Consider the following 19,882-nt stretch of genomic DNA (forward strand, 5'->3'; position numbering starts at 1 on the left):
ATCCAAACCTTACTGGTGATTGTCACCCAGAGGACCTTTTCATCGGCTGTGAAATGACCTGCAGGGAGAGCTCTGACAGCTAAATGAAGTGTCAGAATTTAAAACGCAATTGAAGACCCATCTCTTCTAGCAGGCCTACCCAGTAAACTTTCAGTCGTGAGTTTTGATTTGCATTCTGTTACCACTATATGTGAATTCTGTGGCTGTGTTTGGTATACATTTTCATATACCTGTATTTATTTGAGTCTATTGTATGAAGAACACATCCTGCAATGTACGGGGCTTGATGAATGCAAGGCTGGGGTTAAAATTGCTGGAAGAAACATTAACAACCTTAGATATGCAGATGATACCACTTTGATGGCCGAAAGCGAGGAGGAGCTGAGGAGCCTTCTAACCAAGGTGAAAGAAGAAAGTGCAAAAGCTGGGTTGCAGTTAAACATTTTTTTAAAAAGCCAAGATTCTGGCAACCAGACTGATTGATAGCTGGAAAATAGAGGGAGAAAACGTGGAGGCTGTGACAGACTTTGTATTTCTAGGTGCAAAAATTACTGCAGCCAAGAAATCAGAAGACGTTTACTTCTTGGGAGGAGAGCAATGACCAATCTCGATAAAATAGTGAAGAGTAGAGACATCACATTGGCAACAAATATCCGCATAGTTAAAGCAATGGTATTCCCTGTAGTCACCTACGGATGTGAGAGCTGGACCTTAGGGAAGGCTGAGCGAAGGAAGAGAGATGCTTTTGAACTGTGGTGTTGGAGGAAAGTTCTGAGAGTGCCTTGGACTGCGAGAAGATCCAACCAGTCCATACGTCAGGAAATAAAGCCCGACTGCTCATTGGAGGGAAGGATATTAGAGGCAAAGTTGAAGTACTTTGGCCACATCATGAGGAGACAGGAAAGCTTAGAGAATAAAATGATGCTGAGGAAAATGGAAGGAAAAAGGAAGAGGGGCTGACCAAGGGTAAGATGGGTGGATGGGATCCTTGAAGTGACTAGCTTGACTCTGAAGGAGCTGGGGGTGGTGATGGCAGACAGGGAGCTCTGGCATGGGATGGTCCATGAAGTCACGAAGAGTCGGAAGCAACTGAACGAATAAACAATTGTGCCATCAAACCTAATGTGCACCCCAATTTTCAAAACACTGAAACCCATATTACATTAATCTAATGTGCACCCTAATTTTGGGATGGTAATTTAGTCAAAAAAGGTGAGCATTAGAATTGAGTGAATACGATATGTTTATATGTGTCTTTATCTATGAAATTTAGTAATTTATTGTATTTTATGTTTATTTATTTTTGAGTTTATTGTACTTTGCCCCAAGCCATCAGGAGAGGCAGGTAATATAATGTGTTGTTGTTGTTGTTGTCCTCATGCTATTGCTAATATAACTGCTTGGATTTCAGGAACTGCACTACGAGGAGATTGTACTAGAGATAAACAGTAGAATTGGTTGGCATCAAGATAGGCTTATCTATATTGATCATATAATGACGTTTAAATTTAACTTCAAACAGAGGCAGCCAGACAACACACTCTACACTGTAGTGTGCTTTAAGGAGTTTAAACTGACTTAAGGCAAGTTGCGGGAAACTCAAAAATAAGGAAAAATAATACCTAAGCATTAGCAAGAACTTCCTGATGGTAAGAGCAGAGAAATATGTGGTTTCCTTGAAGTGTGGTGGAGTCTCCTTCTCTGGAGTTTTCTTTTAAACAGAGGCTGGATGGCCATCTGTCAGGGGGCCTTTGATTGTGTCTTCCTTCATGCCAGAAGGGGTTGGACTAGATGGTCCTTGTGGTCTCTTCCAAGTCTAGGCTCTATCATTCTAAGCCCTGAAGGTGCTGGAACATGGGTGCATTTTAAACCACACCACATTGTGAAATTGGCTCCGCTGATATACGTTGTTAAATTTGGGCAGGCTGGTGAAAATCCAAGGGCATTTCTGGGCAGTGGTAACCCATGGGATAGAAAATTGAATACTTTCCACCTTGTGTGCCTCTGGAGCACGTGCACATCTCCCCTGGAAATGGGAGAAAAGATACGCATTCTTCAATAGCAATCATAAATACGGCATTAATGTAATAATTAATGCAATCAGCACCCTGGCCTCGGACCTGTTCCAGAAATTGCAATCTAATCATTTGTAAAGTGAAACTGGTTTCTGCAAAACTGGTTTGGAACCAACCTAAGTGGTCAGTGTAGTTGAGTGCTTAATTGAACTAATTCACCTTACAGTAAGCTTCAAAGACTGGTATCCCTTGTGTTGCTCCAGCCCTAGCCAACTCAGTCAATATTGAGGAATGCTGGGAGTTGCAGTCCAGCAGCATCTGGGAGATTATATGATTTACACCCATTTGACAAGCTTGGAAGTGAATGCTTCTTGGATCCTGGTTATGGCTAGGTTTTCTTGGGAAACTTACCTATATAAATAAAAATGTAATGTTGGTTTGTGGGATTAACAGAACTCAAAAACCACTGGACGAATTGGCACCAAATTTGGAAACAAGACACCTAACAACCCAATGTATGTTCTTAATTAAAAAAATTGATTTTGTTATTTGGGAGTTGTAGTTGCTCGGATTCATAGTTCGCCTACAATCAAAGAACATTCTGAACCCCACCAACGATGGAATTGAACCAAACTTGGCACACAGTTCTCCCATGACCAACAGAAAATACTGGAAGGGTTTTGTGGGCAGTGTCCTTTGGTTTTGGAGTTGTAGTTCACCTACATCCAGAGATCACTGTGGACCCAAACAATGATGGATCTGGACCAAACTCTACAAGAATACTCAATATGCCCAAATGTGAACACTGATGGAGTTTGGGGAAAATAGGATCTTCACATTTGGGAGTTGTAGTTCCTGGGTTTTATAGCTCACCTACAATCAAAGAACATTCTGAACCCCACCAACGATGGAATTGAACCAAACTTGGCACACAGTTCTCCCATGACCAACAGAAAATACTGGAAGGGTTTGGTGGGCAGTGTCCTTTGGTTTTGGAGTTGTAGTTCACCTACATCCAGAGAGCACTGTGGACTCAAACAATGATGGTTCTGGACCAAACTCTACAATAATACTCAATATGCCCAAATGTGAACACTGGTGGAGTTTGGGGAAAATTGAATCTTCACATTTGGGAGTTGTAGTTCCTGGGGTTTATAGCTCACCTACAATCACAGAGCATTCTGAACTCCACCAACGATAGGAATTGGGCCAAACCTTCCACACAGAACCCCCATGTGGGCCACAGCAACGCGTGGCAGGGGACGGCTAGTAGAATCATAGAATTGGAAGAGACCACAAAGATCATCCAGTCCAACCCACTGCTTTGCAGAAATACACAGCCAAAGCCAACGGAGAGCTTTTCAGGAAGGAGAAGGAGATTCCACCACCCTCTAAGGCAGTATATTTCACTACCAAACGACTCTTGTCATCAGGAACTTCTTCCTAAATTTCAGCTGGAATTTCCTTTCCTGCAATCTGAATCCATTGCTCTACTGTGTCCTAGTCTTCAAAACAGCATAAGAGATTGTGACATCTTTTATGTAACAAGACTCATAGACCCCATCTTGATCCTGACCTTTGCTTATGTAAGCGTGCAGTGTAGTGATAAGTTTCCTCACATCCAAGTATAACTGTGTTCTCAGATATACCCATGGAGTCCGGGAGTGCCCTTTGCCTCACAGATAAAGAATGTTAGGGCATTGCATTGGAAAAATGCAGGCTGAAATTTCTTCTGGCTTACCACAGAGGAACAATATGTCTCTTTCACCTTCACTCCAAATTAACTAATACAAAGATGGTTGAAATATATTAACCCCCTCGATATTTTTTGTGATCATCAACCCCTCCGTATTTTAGATGCGGATGAGTTGTCCCTCCTAAAATCCCCCAGAAACATCAATCCATATTTTCAGTAGGTGGAAGGGTTCCAGTGACACATTCTCCTTTTGTGTAAAACTGGAAATCATAGAGTTAAAAGAGATCTCATGGGCCATCCAATCGAACCCCATTCTGCCATGCAGGAATAGCACAATCAAAGCACTCCCGTCAGATGACCATCCAGGCTCTGTTTAAAAGCTTCCAAGAAAGGAGCTTCCATCACACTCCAAGGCAGAGAGTTCCACTGCTGAACAGCTCTTACAGTCAGGAAAGTTCAGGTGGAATCTCCTTTCTTGTAATTTGAACCAATTGCTCAGAGTCCTAGTCTCTCAGGCAGCAGAAAATAAGCCTGGTCCCTCTTGCTTATTTCCTATTCTTTCCAGGACCTTTTCTTTTATTTCTTGCAGTGTTTGAGATCTCCAGATGAGCAAGAAACTGTGGCTGACACTTGAAGGAGAGAGTTAGCTTCTGGATGGTGCTGCTGTTTTTGAGAACTGTGTCTGAAGGATGACAACCTTTAGCCTCTTCCGATTGAGAAAGCACCTTTTGGGGCTAAGCCAGACAAGATGCAGGACAGAGTCTAAGTCTAATCTCTGTGGTTCTAGCTGTGACCTTTGCACAACCATTTCTGCTGCTCATGGTCCTTCTTGAACTACCTCTTTTCTTTCTTGCATATGGCCAGTTTCAGCGGAAGGGAGCCACAAAGTCAGGGAAACCACAAAGTTCCCTCCTGTCACATAAAATACATCTCCTATGTATTTTTAGATATTTTTAGATTACAACACCCACATCACAACTGGCTATCCCTGATGCAGAACATAGAATCCAAAGGGCCACAGTTCAGCTCTGCCCGGGATTATGACCTTTGAGTCTGTATAATGCAGCTATCTTCTTAAAGCACCCCATAAACTGCAATAGCTTTCTCTAGAGGAACAGCACAGAGGAACTTTTGGCACCGACCATTTGCAATGTCCAACATTGCATAATGGTTTTCGTGATATATATACACACACACACACACACTAGCCGAACGTATTCTCCCCTATGAACAATCAAGAGTGCTAAGATCGTCTGGAGAGGCCCTGCTCTCGGTCCCGCCTCCTTCGCAGGCATGTTTGGTGGAGACAAGAGACAGGGCCTTTTCTGTGGTGGCCCCTTGGCTATGGAATTCCCTCCAAAATGAAATTATATCTGCCCTCTTCCTTTTGATTATTGTATTGTTTTAAAGTGTTTTTGCACTACAAATAAGATATGTGCAGTGTTCATAGGAATTCATGTTTTTTTTTTTCAAATTATAATTTGGCCCTCCAACCGTTTGAGGGACTGTGACCTGGCCGACTGTTCAAAAAGTTTGAGGACCCCTGATTTAAATCTTGGTTCTTTTTCTTCCACACATACATACATTTCATACATCAGGAACATACATTCGTTGACAACTCTGTTCTTGACCAGCGACCTCATCACACTAGAGAATGAATCCACTTTAATTCCGGTTTCTGCCTCCTGCAGAATTCTGTGGTTTGTAGTTTAGGGGGAGCCTTTAACAGCCTCCCTATACTACAAACCCCAGAATTCTGCAGGAGGCAGAAACCGGAATTAAAGTGTTTGTAGTGTGATGAAGTTATAGATGACAAGGAACACCCAAATATTGCTGACAAGCAAGCCCTTTTCCCACTCCCAACATTTTGATATTAGGAACTAAAACCACTCCTTTCATGTTAAAATTAGAGCTTGGAATGGATGGATAGAATCCTAGAGTTGGAAGAGACCTCATGGACCAAGAAGCAGGAATATTGCATTCAAACCACCCCTGACAGAGGGCCATCCAGCCTCTGTTTAAAAGCTTCCAAAGAAGGAGCCTCTACCACACTCTGGGGCAGAGAGTTCCACTGCTGAACAGCTCTCACAGTCAGGAAGTTCCTCCTCATGTTCAGATGGAATCTCCTTTCTTGTAGTTTGAAGCCATTGTTCCGCATCCTAGTCTCCAGGGCAGCAGAAAACAAGCTTGCTCCCTCCTCCCTGTGACTTCCTCTCACATATTTATACATGGCTATCATATCTCCTCTCAGCCTTCTCTTCTTCAGGCTAAACATGCCCAGCTCTTTAAGCCGCTCCTCATAGGGCTTGTTCTCCAGACCCTTGATCATTTTAGTCGCCCTCCTCTGGACTCATTCCAGCTTGTCAATATCTTTCTTCAATTGTGGTGCCCAGAATTGGACACAATATTCCAGGTGTGGTCTAACCAAAGCGGAATAGAGGGGTGGCATGACTTCCCTAGATCTAGACCAGTGGTTCTCAACCTTCCTAATGCCGTGACCCCTTAATATAGTCCCTCATGTTATGGTGACTCCCAACCATAACATTGTTTTTGTTGCTACTTCATAACAGTCATTTTCCTACTGTTATAAATTATAATATAAATATCAGATATGCAAGATGTATTTTCATTCACTGGACCAAACTGGGCACAAATACCCAATGCACCCACATGTAAATGCTAGTGGGGTTGGGGGAGGATTGATTTTGTAATTTGGGAGTTGTAGTTGCTGGGATTTATAGTTCACCTATAATCAAAGAGCATTCTGAACTCCACCAGCGATGATTTTGAACCTAATTTGCTGCACAGAACTGCCATGACCAACGGAAAACACTGGAAGGGTTTGGTGGGCATTGACCTTGAGTTTGGGAGTTGTAGTTCACCTATATTCAGCGAGCACTGTGGACTCACGCAATGGTGGATCTGGACCAAATTTGGCACATATACTCAATATGCGCAAATGTGAACACTGGTGGAGTCTGGGGAAAATAGACCTTGACTTTTGGAAGTTGTAGTTGCTGGGATTTATAGTTCACCTATAATCAAAGAGCATTCTGAACTCCACCAGCGATTATTTTTAACCTAATTTGCCGCACAGAACTGCCATGACCAATGGAAAACACTGGAAGGGTTTGGTGGGCATTGACCTTGAGTTTGGGAGTTGTAGTTCACCTATATTCAGCGAGCACTGTGGACTCACGCAGTGGTGGATCTGGACCAAACTTGGCACATATACTCAATATGCGCAAATGTGAACACTGGTGGAGTCTGGGGAAAATAGACCTTGACTTTTGGGAATTGTAGTTGCTGGGATTTATAGTTCACTACAATCAAATAACAATCTGAACTCCACCAACGATAGAATTGGCTCAAACCTCCCACATGGAATCCCCATGACCATCAGAAAATATTGTGTTTTCTGATGGTCTTTGGTGACCCCTCCAACACCCCTTCGCGACCCCCTCAGGGGTCCTAACCCCCAGGTTGAGAAACACTGATCTAGACACTATTCTCCTGTTGATGCAGGCCAAAATCCCATTGGATGCACCAGATCAATCCAAACCAACAAAACAGTGGAGATTATCTAGCTTTACTGCAAACTCCTGAGCATACTGACTAGCTGGGACTATGTCCCATTTAATCCTAAGGGATATAACATTAGGGTTGGGCTCAAAAAGATGATCCCAGGCTGGAGCACAGAGAAAAAGCCTCTCTCTGTACAACCTTGGTTTGTGCAGAGATCTCTACGCTGCGCCATCTAGTGGCTGCTTGGAGAAACGACCAGGCCTCTGTTGTTTTTTTTCTCCTTCCTGCTACGTCTTGTCTAGGCGTGGCCTCAGGGTTTGTCTATGATCTAGAGGAGGGTGGCTCTTTCCCTGTCCCCTCCCAGAGTGTCAGTTGGAGGGTGGGTCATTATGGGATGAGAGCGGAGCCTGGCTGAGAAGCCAGTGTTGCCACAGCCAGGCAGAGAGCACTAGGCTGAGCTGGAGGAGGAGGCAGAGGAAGAGGTGGAGGAGGAGGAGGAGGGGAGAGGGGGCCAGCAGCAAGGGGCCTTGGGCCCACCTTGGTGGCAACATGCCCCTAGCCACTGCCAAGGTGGCATCACGGCTGACCCAAGGGGTGACGGCAAAGAGAGCGGCCGTGGCACTGCTGGTGGCCGCATATGGTGCCAAGAAGTTGTATCCCATCCTCAGGAGACAGTGGGCCACCGCTGAGCTCCGGCCAAACTCAAACAGCAGGCCCAGTGCCAATGGGCCACCAACCAAGTGGGAAATGCCGGGTGAGGCAGCTGCGGCATCGCCACCCGGGGTCAACAGGGTCTTCTTCCTGCGCCTTCTGCGTCTCCTGCGCCTGCTGTTTCCAGGGCCACTGTGCCGGCAGACAGGGCTCCTGGCCTTGCACTCGGCCGCTCTCGCCAGCCGTACCTTCCTCTCAGTCTACGTGGCCCAACTAGATGGGCGACTGGCCCGCTGCATCGTCCGCAAGAACCCCAACGACTTTGCCTGGCAGCTCTTGCAGTGGCTGCTCATTGCCCTCCCGGCCACCTTCGTCAACAGCGCCATCCGGTACCTGGAGGGGCAGCTGAGTCTGGCTTTCCGTGGGCGCTTGGTGGACCATGCCTATAAGCTGTACTTCCAAGGCCAGACCTACTACCGGGTCAGCAACATGGACGGGCGCCTGCGCAACCCAGACCAGTCTCTCACCGAAGATCTGGTGGCCTTCGCCAATTCGGTGGCCCACCTCTACTCCAACGTGACCAAGCCGGTCCTCGACCTCATCGTGACGTCCTACACCTTGGTCAGTTCGGCCAGATCCAAGGGGGCCGACACTGTTTGGCCTTCGGTCATTGCCGGGCTGGTGGTGGGCATCACGGCCAAGGTGCTGCGCGCCTGTTCACCAAAGTTTGGGCAACTGGTGGCTGAGGAGGCTCGCCGGAAAGGGGAGCTGCGCTACATGCATTCCCGGGTGGTCGCCAACTCTGAAGAGATTGCCTTCTATGGGGGGCACAAGGTAATGTTGTGGGGAACTTGGCGAGAAAATCCAAGTTACCCTCATAAATGACAGGCTAGTGGTAGACCTAAAGAGGGAATTGAACTATGGAAAATTTCAGAAAAGGTGGTGGGTGTTTCTGTTTTTTCCTGTAGTTGCCGTTTTCCCTTTCCTATAGAAGTGAGCCATGATACAAAGGCAGGCAACTTCTTAAATTCCTGCTCAGGCTGAAAGGAAATTGGCTCTGCAAAAGAGACAACCTGCCGGTGCCGTTGTTTACTTCTCTTCTTTTGTATGCTTTTTCATTGACTTTGACCCAGGCAAGGCTGAGGCCCTGACCTGATTTTATCTCGTTCGGGAAGTGTCCCTATTCAGTCAACTCCAGCTTTGGGATTGGTAGCTTTCCGTTTTCCTCTAGAAACCCTGTTTGGTTTCAGTTGCTCCCGCTTGATTCCTGCTCGAGCAGTCAAAACAGCCCTGAGGCCTTCCACGTTTGGCACCAAGGTGGCACTTAAAATAGTTTTGCATTCCCAGAGAGCAGAGTAGATTGAAGAGTAGCAACTGTGAGTGTATCGGGATGCCTACGTTCTTTCCGTCACTGGTTCTGAAGGACAAAGGAACAAGGTTTTGTTATATCAGAGAGTGTCCTCCTGTTGACAGGCAGATAAAATTTTTACTTTCCTTCCCTCTCTTGCAAATACAGCTGCATCGGGGCACTTTCAAGGCCGGAGGCTCTCCTACGTCGGGCAAGCTGCCAGAATAATAAGCAATTTTAGGTCACGCTCAAGAAGTACATAACACTTCCCTCCCTCCACTTCTCACTTCCTTTCTCTCCCACTCTTTCTCTAATGTTTATTAGTCTTTTGTTCTCTGCTTCATCTTAGAAGCAAGACTGTGGAGGAAATGAAGAAACACTCATACCCAGATCCTTTGTACCAAAAGGCTTGTGTGCAACAGTTGTTCTTCGAAAAAGGGCTAGTTAGACAATGCATCCCATGACCAGCTATTACTCATCAGAGTATTTGTTGTCCAGCAACAGGTTGCATGGTGTTGTTAACCCTGACATTCACAGCACATCCAAATGCGCAGAATTTTTCTAGGCAGGATTTTGGTGCATTCACAATATCCTCCCATACCTAAGAGGCCCAGCTTCGACACAGCTGCATAACGTCCACACTGAACTGGGTTATATGGCAGTGTGGATTTGGAAAACCCAATTCAAAGCAGATATTGTGGATTATTCTCCTTGATATTCTGGGTTATACGACTGTGTGGAAAGGCCCTGAATCGTAGAGTTGGAAGAGACCTCATGGGCCATCCAGTCCAACCCCCTGCCGGAATATTGCATTCAAAGCACTCCTGACAGATGGCCATCCAGCCTCTGTTTAAAAGCTTCCAAAGAAGGAGCCTCCACCACACTCCGGGGCAGAGAGTTCCACTGCTATTTTTATTTATTTATTTATCGTGTCAGGGCAACCAGTCGATTATATTACATTTTTAACATAACAAAGCAAACAAACAGACAAAATACAAAACTTGTTAGTTTCGTAGTTGATGAAATGTCCCTTGACCAGTATCTGGCCACTTGGAGTGCTTCTGGTGTGGCTGCAAGAAGGTCCTCCATTGTGCATGTGGCAGGGCTCAGGTTGCACTGCAGCATGTGGTCAGTGGTTTGCTCCTCTCCACACTCGCATGTTGAGGATTCCACTTTGTAGCCCCATTTCTGAAGGTTGGCTCTGCATCTCGTGGTGCCAGAGCGCAGTCTGTTCAGCGCCTTCCAAGTCACCCAGTCCTCTGTGTGCCCAGGGGGGAGTCTCTCATTTGATAACAGCCATTGGTTGAGGTTCTGGGTTTGAGCCTGCCACTTTTGGACTCTCGCTTGCTGAGGTGTTCCAGCGAGTGTCTCTATAGATATTAGAAAACTATTTCTAGATTTAAGTCGTTGGCATGCTGGCTGATGCCCAAACAAGGGATGAGCTGGAGATGTCTCTGCCTTGGTCCTTTCACTATTGGCTGCTACTTCCCGGCGGATGTCAGGTGGTGCAATACCGGCTAAGCAGTGTAATTTCTCCAGTGGTGTAGGGCGCAGGCACCCCGTGATAATGCGGCATGTCTCATTAAGAGCCACATCCACTGTTTTAGTGTGGTGAGATGTGTTCCACACTGGGCATGCATACTCAGCAGCAGAGTAGCACAGTGCAAGGGCAGATGTCTTCACTGTATCTGGTTGTGATCCCCAGGTTGTGCCAGCTTTCGTATGATAGTTCCACTGCTGAACAGCTCTCACAGTCAGGAAGTTCTTCCTAATGTTCAGATGGAATCGCCTTTCTTGTAGTTTGAAGCCATTGGTCCGCATCCTAGTCTCCAGGGAAGCAAAAAACAAGCTTGCTCCCTCCTCCCTGTGGCTTCCTCTCACATATTTATACATGGCTATCATATCTCCTCTCAGCCTTCTCTTCTTCAAGCTAAACATGCCCAGTTCTTTAAGCCGCTCCTCATAGGACTTGTTCTCCAGACCCTTGAACATTGTAGTCGCCCTCCTTTGGACACATTCCAGTTTGTCAATATCTCTCTTCAATTGTGGTGGCCAGAATTGGACACAATATTCCAGGTATGGTCTAACCAAGGCAGAATAGCGGGGGAGCATTACTTCCCTAGATCTAGACCAGAGGTCCTCAAACTAAGGCCCGGGGGCCGGATGTGGCCCTTCAAGGTCCCACACTCAGGGTCAACCTAAGTCCGAAACTACTTGAAAGCACACAACAACAACAACAATCCTATCTCATCAGCCAAAAGTAGGCCCACACTTCCCATTGAATTACTAATAAGTTTATTTTGTTAAAATTGTTCTTCATTTTAATTATTGTATTGTTTTTAAGTGTCTTTTGCACTACAAATAAGATATGTGCATTATACATAGGAATTCATTCATGTTTTTTTTCAAATTATAATCCGGCCCTCCAACAGTTTGAAGGACTGTGACCTGGCCCTCTGTTTAAAAAGTTTGAGGACCCCTGATCTAGATACTATGCTCCTATTGATGCAGGCCAAAATCCCATTGGCGTTTTTTGCCGCTACAAGACATTGTTGGCTCTTGTTTAACTTGTTGTCCACGAGGACTCCAAGACCTTTTTCACACGTACTGCTCTCGAGCCAGGCATTGTCCCCCATTCTGTATCTTTGCATTTTCGTTTTTTCTGCCTAAGTGGAGTATCTTGCATTTGTCCCTGTTGAACTTCATTTTGTTAGTTTTGGCCCATCTCTCTAATCTGTCAAGATTGTTTTGAATCCTGCTCGTGTCCTCTGGAGTATCGGCTATCCCTCCCAATTTGGTGTCACCTGCAAACTTGATGATCATGCTTTCTAACCCTTCAACTAAGTCAGTTTGTCTTTGACTTAAGATGATTCCCAAAATAGGCTGCACACAGCAAACAGGGACCAGGGCAGGAAGGAAATCCTTAGGCAATAAAAATGCTGAGCTTCTAATCTTGTTCCCATTTGAAGGCTACACATAATAGAATATCTCTCCCCTGCTTCTATTCACACTCATTTTCATCAGGGGCCACATCAGCTTTATGATTGCCATGCATTGAAACCATGGATGGAGAATCCATTGATACAGAGGGCCAACTATGATTTTTATTTTAACATAGCAACCTGTGCTCTTTAGTTTTTACCCAGTATCAGGCCCGTAGCCAGGATTTCATTTGGGGGGGGGGGGGGCTAAAAAAATTTCAGGGGGGGGGGTTCGGGGGGGGGGCTGAGTCTGAGTGAAAGAGGTTCTAGCCTAGCAAATCTTTTGTATCGTTACCCCAATACCCCCATGCATATGGGATATATTGAGTATGGTGATCAGATCATGATATGAATAAACATAACAGTTTAAATAATGCACCAGTAAGACCTTTTTGCGAACCACCATGAGAATTTCGGGGGGGGGGGGGGGCTGAAGCCCTTCAAGCCCCCCCCCCCGGCTACATGCCTGCCCAGTATGGATCCCCAGATGTTAATCAAATGACAATTCCCATCATTTTTTTATTATCCGCCATGCAGACTGGGGATAATGGGTTTTTAACCCAATAGCAATTGTTGATCTTGGGTTGAGAAAGGTCAAAGGGCATTTTGAAATCAGACATCATATCCACAAGCCTCAGGCCCGTAGCCAGGATTTCGTTTGGGGGGGGGGGGGGCTGAATTTTTTTCAGGGGGGGTTTGGGGGGGCTGAGTCTGAGTGAAAGAGGGTCTAGCCTAGCAAACCTTTTGTATCATTATCCCAATACCCCCATGCATATGGGATATATTGAGTATGGTGATCAGATCATGATACGAATAAACATAACAGTTTAAATAATGCACCAGTAAGGCCTTTTCGCGAACCACCATGAGAATTTCGGGGGGGGGGGGGGCTGAAGCCCCTCAAGCCCCCCCCCCCCCCCGGCTACATGCCTGACAAGCCTTGTGTCTCAATTCAAACCCCACTATCCTAACTAAAGAGAACATATTGCTGCTTTCCAGATGTTGCTATATCTCAAGTCCTGTCAGCTGTAGTGATGATGTTTAATGATGAGGAATACAGGAATTGTAGTTCACATAAAATGACATGGCGGACTGGATTTGCCATGTGGGCCTTGAGGTTGACATATTTGTTATAAGCCATACCCTGTTGATTCTCTCCCAATGAATACACTAAATGGGAAGTGTATTCATGGGATCCATGGGAAATCTTACTCAATGGCTTGACTGTCCTAAAACTGTAATCTAAACAGGAACTTTCCTATGCTCTGAGGCTCACTAAGATTGGATCTACACTACCAAATAATCCAGATTGTCTAAACCAGGGGTCCTCAAACTTTTTAAACAGAGAGCAGGTCACAGGCCCTCAAACTGTTTGAGGGCCGGATTATAATTTGAAAAAAATATATGAATGAATTCCTATGCACACTGCACATATCTTATTTGTAGTGCAAAAAACACTTAAAACAATACAATAATTAAAATGAAGAACAATTTTAACAAATATAAACTTATTAGTATTTAAATGGGAAGTGTGGACCTGCTTTTGGCTGATGAGATAGGATGGTTGATGTTGTGTGCTTTCAAGTCGTTTCAGACTTAGGTTGACCCTAAGCGAGGGCCGGGTAAATGACCTTGGAGGGCCGTATCTGGCCCTCGGGCCTTAGTTTGAGGACCCCTGCTCTAATCCAAACACTAACTTTCCTATGCTCTGGGGCTCACTAAGGCTGGATCTACACTACCAAAAAATTCCAGATTGTCTAAATGAATAATCCACATTCTCTGCTTTAAACTGGATTATATGAATCCACACTGCCATATAATCCAAAGTGCATAATCTGTATTTTATATGACGTTTGAAATGAGGTCATAGCACACTTCCAGTCCCAAGTTTGACCTTAACGCAGGGTTGTACAGTCAGAAGTCCTGTGTAGACTAAATTATTGGCATTTTTGTGGTCAGGTTTAACACAATATCAGGCCAATGGCCAATGAGGCTAGTTCCTATGCAGTTTTGGAGACAGACATCAGTTCAAATGCAAAGAGGAGAGAACAATATAAGTGAGAGTGACACCACAGCCTGAACTTCCAGTATTAAGTTAACATCCAACATAAAGCATGACTGTTTATGAATGCAAACAGGAATATTGCTTTAGTACAGTTTAGTACATTGGTAATACTGGCCAACATACATTTTAGTGCTTTAAACATTAGCCTTGTTTCTGGGTATATTTGACCTGCTGAGTCCAAAAAAGGCACAACTTTTCCCCCATCAGCTCCAGTATTTGAGATACAGAACATGTGGCATCTACCAGTCTTCATCTGCTCACCCATAGTAAACCATGTTAGCCATATCTAAGAAAATAGAGTTGATGCAGTGATCCAATGCAATTTTCTGAATCAGCACCCCAAATAACCTCAGGAACAGGCCTACAAACCAAGATACCAATACTTTTTTGGGTTGGGATGTGTAATAGATGCAAAGCCAGTGAGAGATGCCTTTGGAACTGAGGTGTCAATTTGTTAATGAAAGTTCATGTAAATTCAAGTGGCACATCTCTTGGCAGACTTTCCCCCTCCTTCATTTAAAAACAGAAGAAGTTCAAGAATATTGCTTTTTAGCTTGATGATCACAGCCAGTAAACCAGGTTCCCATTGTTGAGGCTGTGGGGAGGCCGAGAGCCATTTCCCCTAACCTGGCATTCTCTAGATATAGTAGACTACAACTTCCAATTTCCCCAGCCAGTATTTTTCAGGAAATGAGACCTGTTTTCTTCCCCATCTGTAGGGTTGTTTGAAAAAGACTGGAGTAGAGTCTTTTAGATTTCCATCCTAGACGAAAATCTGGGTGAGTAAATCCACTGAATATAATTAGGACACACCATACTGTCGAAGGCATTCATGGCAGGAATCAATGGGTTGTTGTAGGTTTTTTCGGACTATACAGCATTCTCTCCTGACCTCACAACCTCTAAGGATGCTTGCCATAGATGCAGGTGAAACATCAGTAGAGAATGCCTCTAGACCAGGAGTCCTCAAACTTTTTAAACAGAGGGCCAGATCACAGTCCCTCAAATTGTTGGAAGTCCGGATTATAATTTGAAAAAAAATATGAATGAATTCCTATGCACACTGCACATATCTTATTTGTAATTCAAAAGACACTTAAAAACAATACAATAATTAAAATGAAGAACAATTTTAACAAATATAAACTTATTCGTACTTCAATAGGAAGTGTGGGCCTGCTTTTGGCTGATGAGATAGGATTATTGTTGTTGTTGTGTGCTTTCCAGCTTAGGTTGACCCTGAGCGAGGGCCGGGTAAATGACTTGGAGGGCCGTATTCGGCCCTCAGGCCATAGTTTGAGGACCCCTGTTCTAGAACATGGCCATATAGCCCGAAAAAGCCTACAACAACCCACTCATCATAATTTTCAGTTGATCTGTATTAGGTTACACCAGTGGTTCTCAACCTGGGGTCCCCAGGTGTTTTTGGCCTACAACTCCCAGAAATCCCAGCTAGTTTATAAGCTGTTACGCTTTCTGGGAGTTGTAGGCCAAAAACATCTGGGGACCCCAGGTTCAGAACTACTGGGTTACACTATAAGGCTGAAATTCTAAATATTGTCATAGTACATAGAGAGTAGGTTCCATTGAACTTATTACCAAGTAAATAGACACAGACTCGTGCTGTTAGAACAACTGAAGGGCAAACTCCATCAGTTGCTCACTCCATAATTTTTCCTTGGGAAATAGTTTCATATTCTCCCCTGTCCCACTTAAAATGATCTTAAAACTAGTTCAATCCTAAAGTGTTGGAAGAGAGCATGAGGGCCATCCAGTTCAACCCCCTGCAATGCAGACATATACCATCAAAGCACTTTGAAGCAGATAGCCATCTAGCATCTGCTTCAAATCATCCAGAGAAGGAGCCTCCTCTATGCTCCAAAGCATCATATCCCACTGTCAAACAGCACTTACCATTAGAACGTTTTGTTTGAATCTCTTTCCCTGTACTTTGTCTCCGTTGCTCTGTGTCCTAGTCTCTGGAACAGAAAACAAGCTAGCTGCATCTTCAATATGATATCCTTTGAATATTTAAACATGGGCATCATGTCACCTCTTAACTCTCCCTTCTCCATGCTAAATATACTCAGCTCCTTCAGCCGTTCCACATAGAACATGGTGCGCAGAACTTCAGCTATTTTGGTCACCCTTTTCTGTACATTTTCCAGCTTGTCAATCCCTTTTTAAAATTGTGACATTCCCAACTGGACATGGTATTCCAAATGAGGTGCAACCAAAGCAGAATAGAGTAATATTATTACCTCCCTCGATCTAGACCAGGGGTCCTCAAACTAAGGCCCGAGGGCCGGAGACGGCCCTCCAGGGTCATTTGCCCGGCCCTTGCTCAGGGTCAACCTAAGTCTGAAACGACTTGAAAGCACACAACAACAACAACAACTACAACTATCCTATCTCATCAGCCAAAATCAGGCCCACACTCCCCACTGAAATACCAATAAGTTTATATTTGTTTTAATTATTCATTTTAATTATTGTATTGTTTTAAGTGTGTTTTGCACTACAAATAAGATTTGTGCAGTGTGCATAGCAATTCATTCATTTTTTTTCAAATTATAATCCAGACCTCCAACAGTTTGAGGGACTGTGACCTGGCCCTCTGTTTAAAGAGTTTGAGGAGCCCTGATCTAGACACTATACTCCTATGGATGCAGACTAAAATCAAATTGATTTTTTTAGCTGCCACATCATCCTATTAACTCTTGATTTAGTAAGACTTCTAGAGCCTTGTCATATTCAGTGTTATGTGTCTGCATGTACTACCTTCCATTTATTTGCATTGAAATTATTTTTGGTTTTCTTATTTGTTATAAAGTCATTTTGAGTTCTGATCCCGTCTTCTGAAGTATTAGCTTTCCCTCCCAATTTGATGTCATCTGCAATTTTGGTAAAGGTGTCATCTGTCGCATCATCCAGCTTATGTGGAAAGGTGTTGAATGACACTGAATAGATCCCTGCAGCACCCCACCAATCACTTCTCCCCAGGATGAGGAGGAGTCATTGGTGAGCACCATTTGGGTGTGTTTAGTTCGCCAATTTTAAATCCACCTACCAGTAGCATTGCCTAGCTCACATTTTACTAACTTCTGTGTAAGAACATCATGGGGGAGCTTGTGAAACGTCTTACTCGTAGATGTATTAAACTTACTAGATGAAGGCAATGCTTTAGATCAGTGGTTCTCAACCTGTGGGTCCCCAGGTGTTTTGGCCTAGCTAGGTTACCAGATATTAGGATTTCTGGGAGTTGAAGGCCAAAACATCTGGGGACCCCATTGCTTTAGATATACTAACCTCACAGCATTCCCTTCATCTACCAAGTTTGTAACTATAAGAAAAGAGATTGATCTGACATGACGTGTTGAAAACCTTATTGACTTTTAGTGAGCATGGCATTCCTTTCTAAGTGCTTACAGACTGTGTTTTTAACAATCAACTCTAGAAACTTTCCTGAAATTGATGCCAGGCTGGCTGGTAATTGAGTCTTTCCCCACTTTTGCATTTGCATTCTTCCAGTCTTATATTTTCCAGAAATTTGCAAATAAACATCATTGGCATATAATGTTACTTTTCCGCCTTTCCTGTTTTGTCCACTTCTCTAAAATAGGTCATAGCCCTTTATTACTACATTCCATTCATGAGACTCATCCCACCAGCTTTCAGTGATGCTTATTATACTATATTTGCATGGCTGTGTCAAGAGTTCAAGTTCAACTTGTTTATTTCTCATGTTCTCTGTATTAGTGTAGAAATATCTAGGACCATGGGCCATTCCTCCTCGTTGTTTATTTAAGATCTTTTTTCTCCCTAGTGTTGTGTTCAAGTTTAACTTGTTTATTTCTCATGTTTTCTGTATTAGTGTAGAAATATCTAGGACTATGGGTCATTCCTCCTCGTTGTTTATTTAAGATCTTTTTTCTTCCTAGTTCTTGTACTGTTTGCCCTATTGTCTCTATAACAGTTGGGCTATTAAGTTAGGCGTGCTGCTAGATTACTTATAACATGATAACTAGAAAACAGAGAGCTATGTCTTCTTTTACATATTTATAAGTAGTTTGCTTTAAGTGGTAGCTGAAGCATTTGTTGGTGTTAAGATAAACACTCCTATCTGATTGTGCTGTTGGCAACCTTTCTCCGTCGTATTTGCATTGTAATCATCTCAGAATTCTGTATGTTGGGTTAGAGAACTGCCCTGGCTCATTCATATGTGTTAGTCAACTCTTTATACTGCCTCAAGCCATCCTTGGCTATGCGTTTGTGAACCAGTCCATTGTGTTTCTTGTAGCAAAGAACAACAAATGGCTAATTAAAGTTGCCACCTATCATGCCTTTAAGAACAGGCCAAAGTTCACAAACTGAGCAGGTCCTACCCTTCCTAACTTGATAACTAAGGGCTCTTCCACACAGCCCTATAACCCGGAATATCAATGCAGAAAATCCACATTATCTGATTTGAACTGAATTATCTGAGTCTACACTGCCATATAATCCAGTTCGAAGCAGATAATTTGGATTTTATACGACTGTGTAGAAGGGCCATAGTGATAATGAAAATATATTTTTATAAAATCCCACATTATCTACTTTGAACTAGAATATATGGCAGTGTGGACTCAGATCCACACAGCCCTATATTCCAGATTATCAAGACAGAAAATCCCACAATATCTGCTTGGAAATGGGTTATCTGCGTCCATACTGCCATATATCCTAGTTCAAAGCAGAAAATGTGGGATTTTCTGCCTTTATATTCTGGGATATAGAACTATGTGGAAGGGCCCTGAGTTATATGGCTGTGTGGAAGGGCCCTTAGTTATTATTATTATTATTATTATTATTATTATTATCTTTATTTGTACCGTGCTAGCATCTCCTGAAGGACTCGATGCGGCTTACATGGGCCGAGGCCTCAAAAACAACAACATAACAATACACATAACATTATAAAGCAAATAAAAAACATCAAGCAATAGACGATAAACAATACACCATAACACAATTAAAAACTAGGGCCGGGCCAACTGTAATGGGTACAGATTAAAAGGGTGCTGAGTATGACAGGTAACATGTAGGATTTTAGGGTAATTGCAATGTGCAGACAATCTTAACTCTCTGATAAAGTACTTCTGGGACATATTGCTGGAGTTTCCTATTCTGGAAAGGCACACCGGAACAGCCAGGTCTTCAAGCTCTTCCTAAAGACTGCCAGTGTAGGGGCTTGTCTGATGTCTTTGGGAAGGGTGTTCCAAAGTCGGGGGGCTACCACAGAAAAGGCCCTGTCTCTCGTTCCCACCAAACGCGCCCGCAACGCAGGTGGGATCGCGAGCAGGGCCTCTCCGGATGAACGAAGGGAACGCGTGGGTTCATAAACGGAGATGCGGTCACGCAGGTAGGCAGGTCCCAAACCGTTTAGGGCTTTGTAGGTAAGCCTTTATCTTGACCAGTCCATTGCTAAAGGCACTAGAGCAGGGATGTGTAAAGATTACTATGGTAAAACTATTGGACCTTCTTATGACTTGCATACAAATAATGACACGAAAAATGCTGATATCTGATGGTGCTTCCACACAGCCATATAACCCAGCA

The 19,882-nt window shown here is 43.9% G+C and overlaps 1 protein-coding gene across 2 annotated transcripts in view; it reads left to right on the top strand.

Moving 5' to 3' along the window:
• Positions 1 to 7,559: 7,559 nt before the first annotated feature.
• The window catches only part of ABCD1 (ATP binding cassette subfamily D member 1), a 47,517-nt gene continuing 35,194 nt past the window's right edge, over positions 7,560 to 19,882 (top strand). The window contains exon 1 of one of the 2 annotated variants that reach the window (XM_060763157.2): positions 7,560 to 8,721. In XM_060763157.2, coding sequence (XP_060619140.2) covers positions 7,786 to 8,721 — 936 coding nt within the window. In that variant the 5' untranslated portion in view covers positions 7,560 to 7,785. The remainder of the gene's footprint in view (positions 8,722 to 19,882) is intronic. The other variant, XM_060763155.2, reaches the window with a different exon arrangement.

This window comes from Anolis sagrei, chromosome 2 (assembly GCF_037176765.1).
Source record: "Anolis sagrei isolate rAnoSag1 chromosome 2, rAnoSag1.mat, whole genome shotgun sequence".
NCBI classification, from domain to species: domain Eukaryota; kingdom Metazoa; phylum Chordata; class Lepidosauria; order Squamata; family Dactyloidae; genus Anolis; species Anolis sagrei.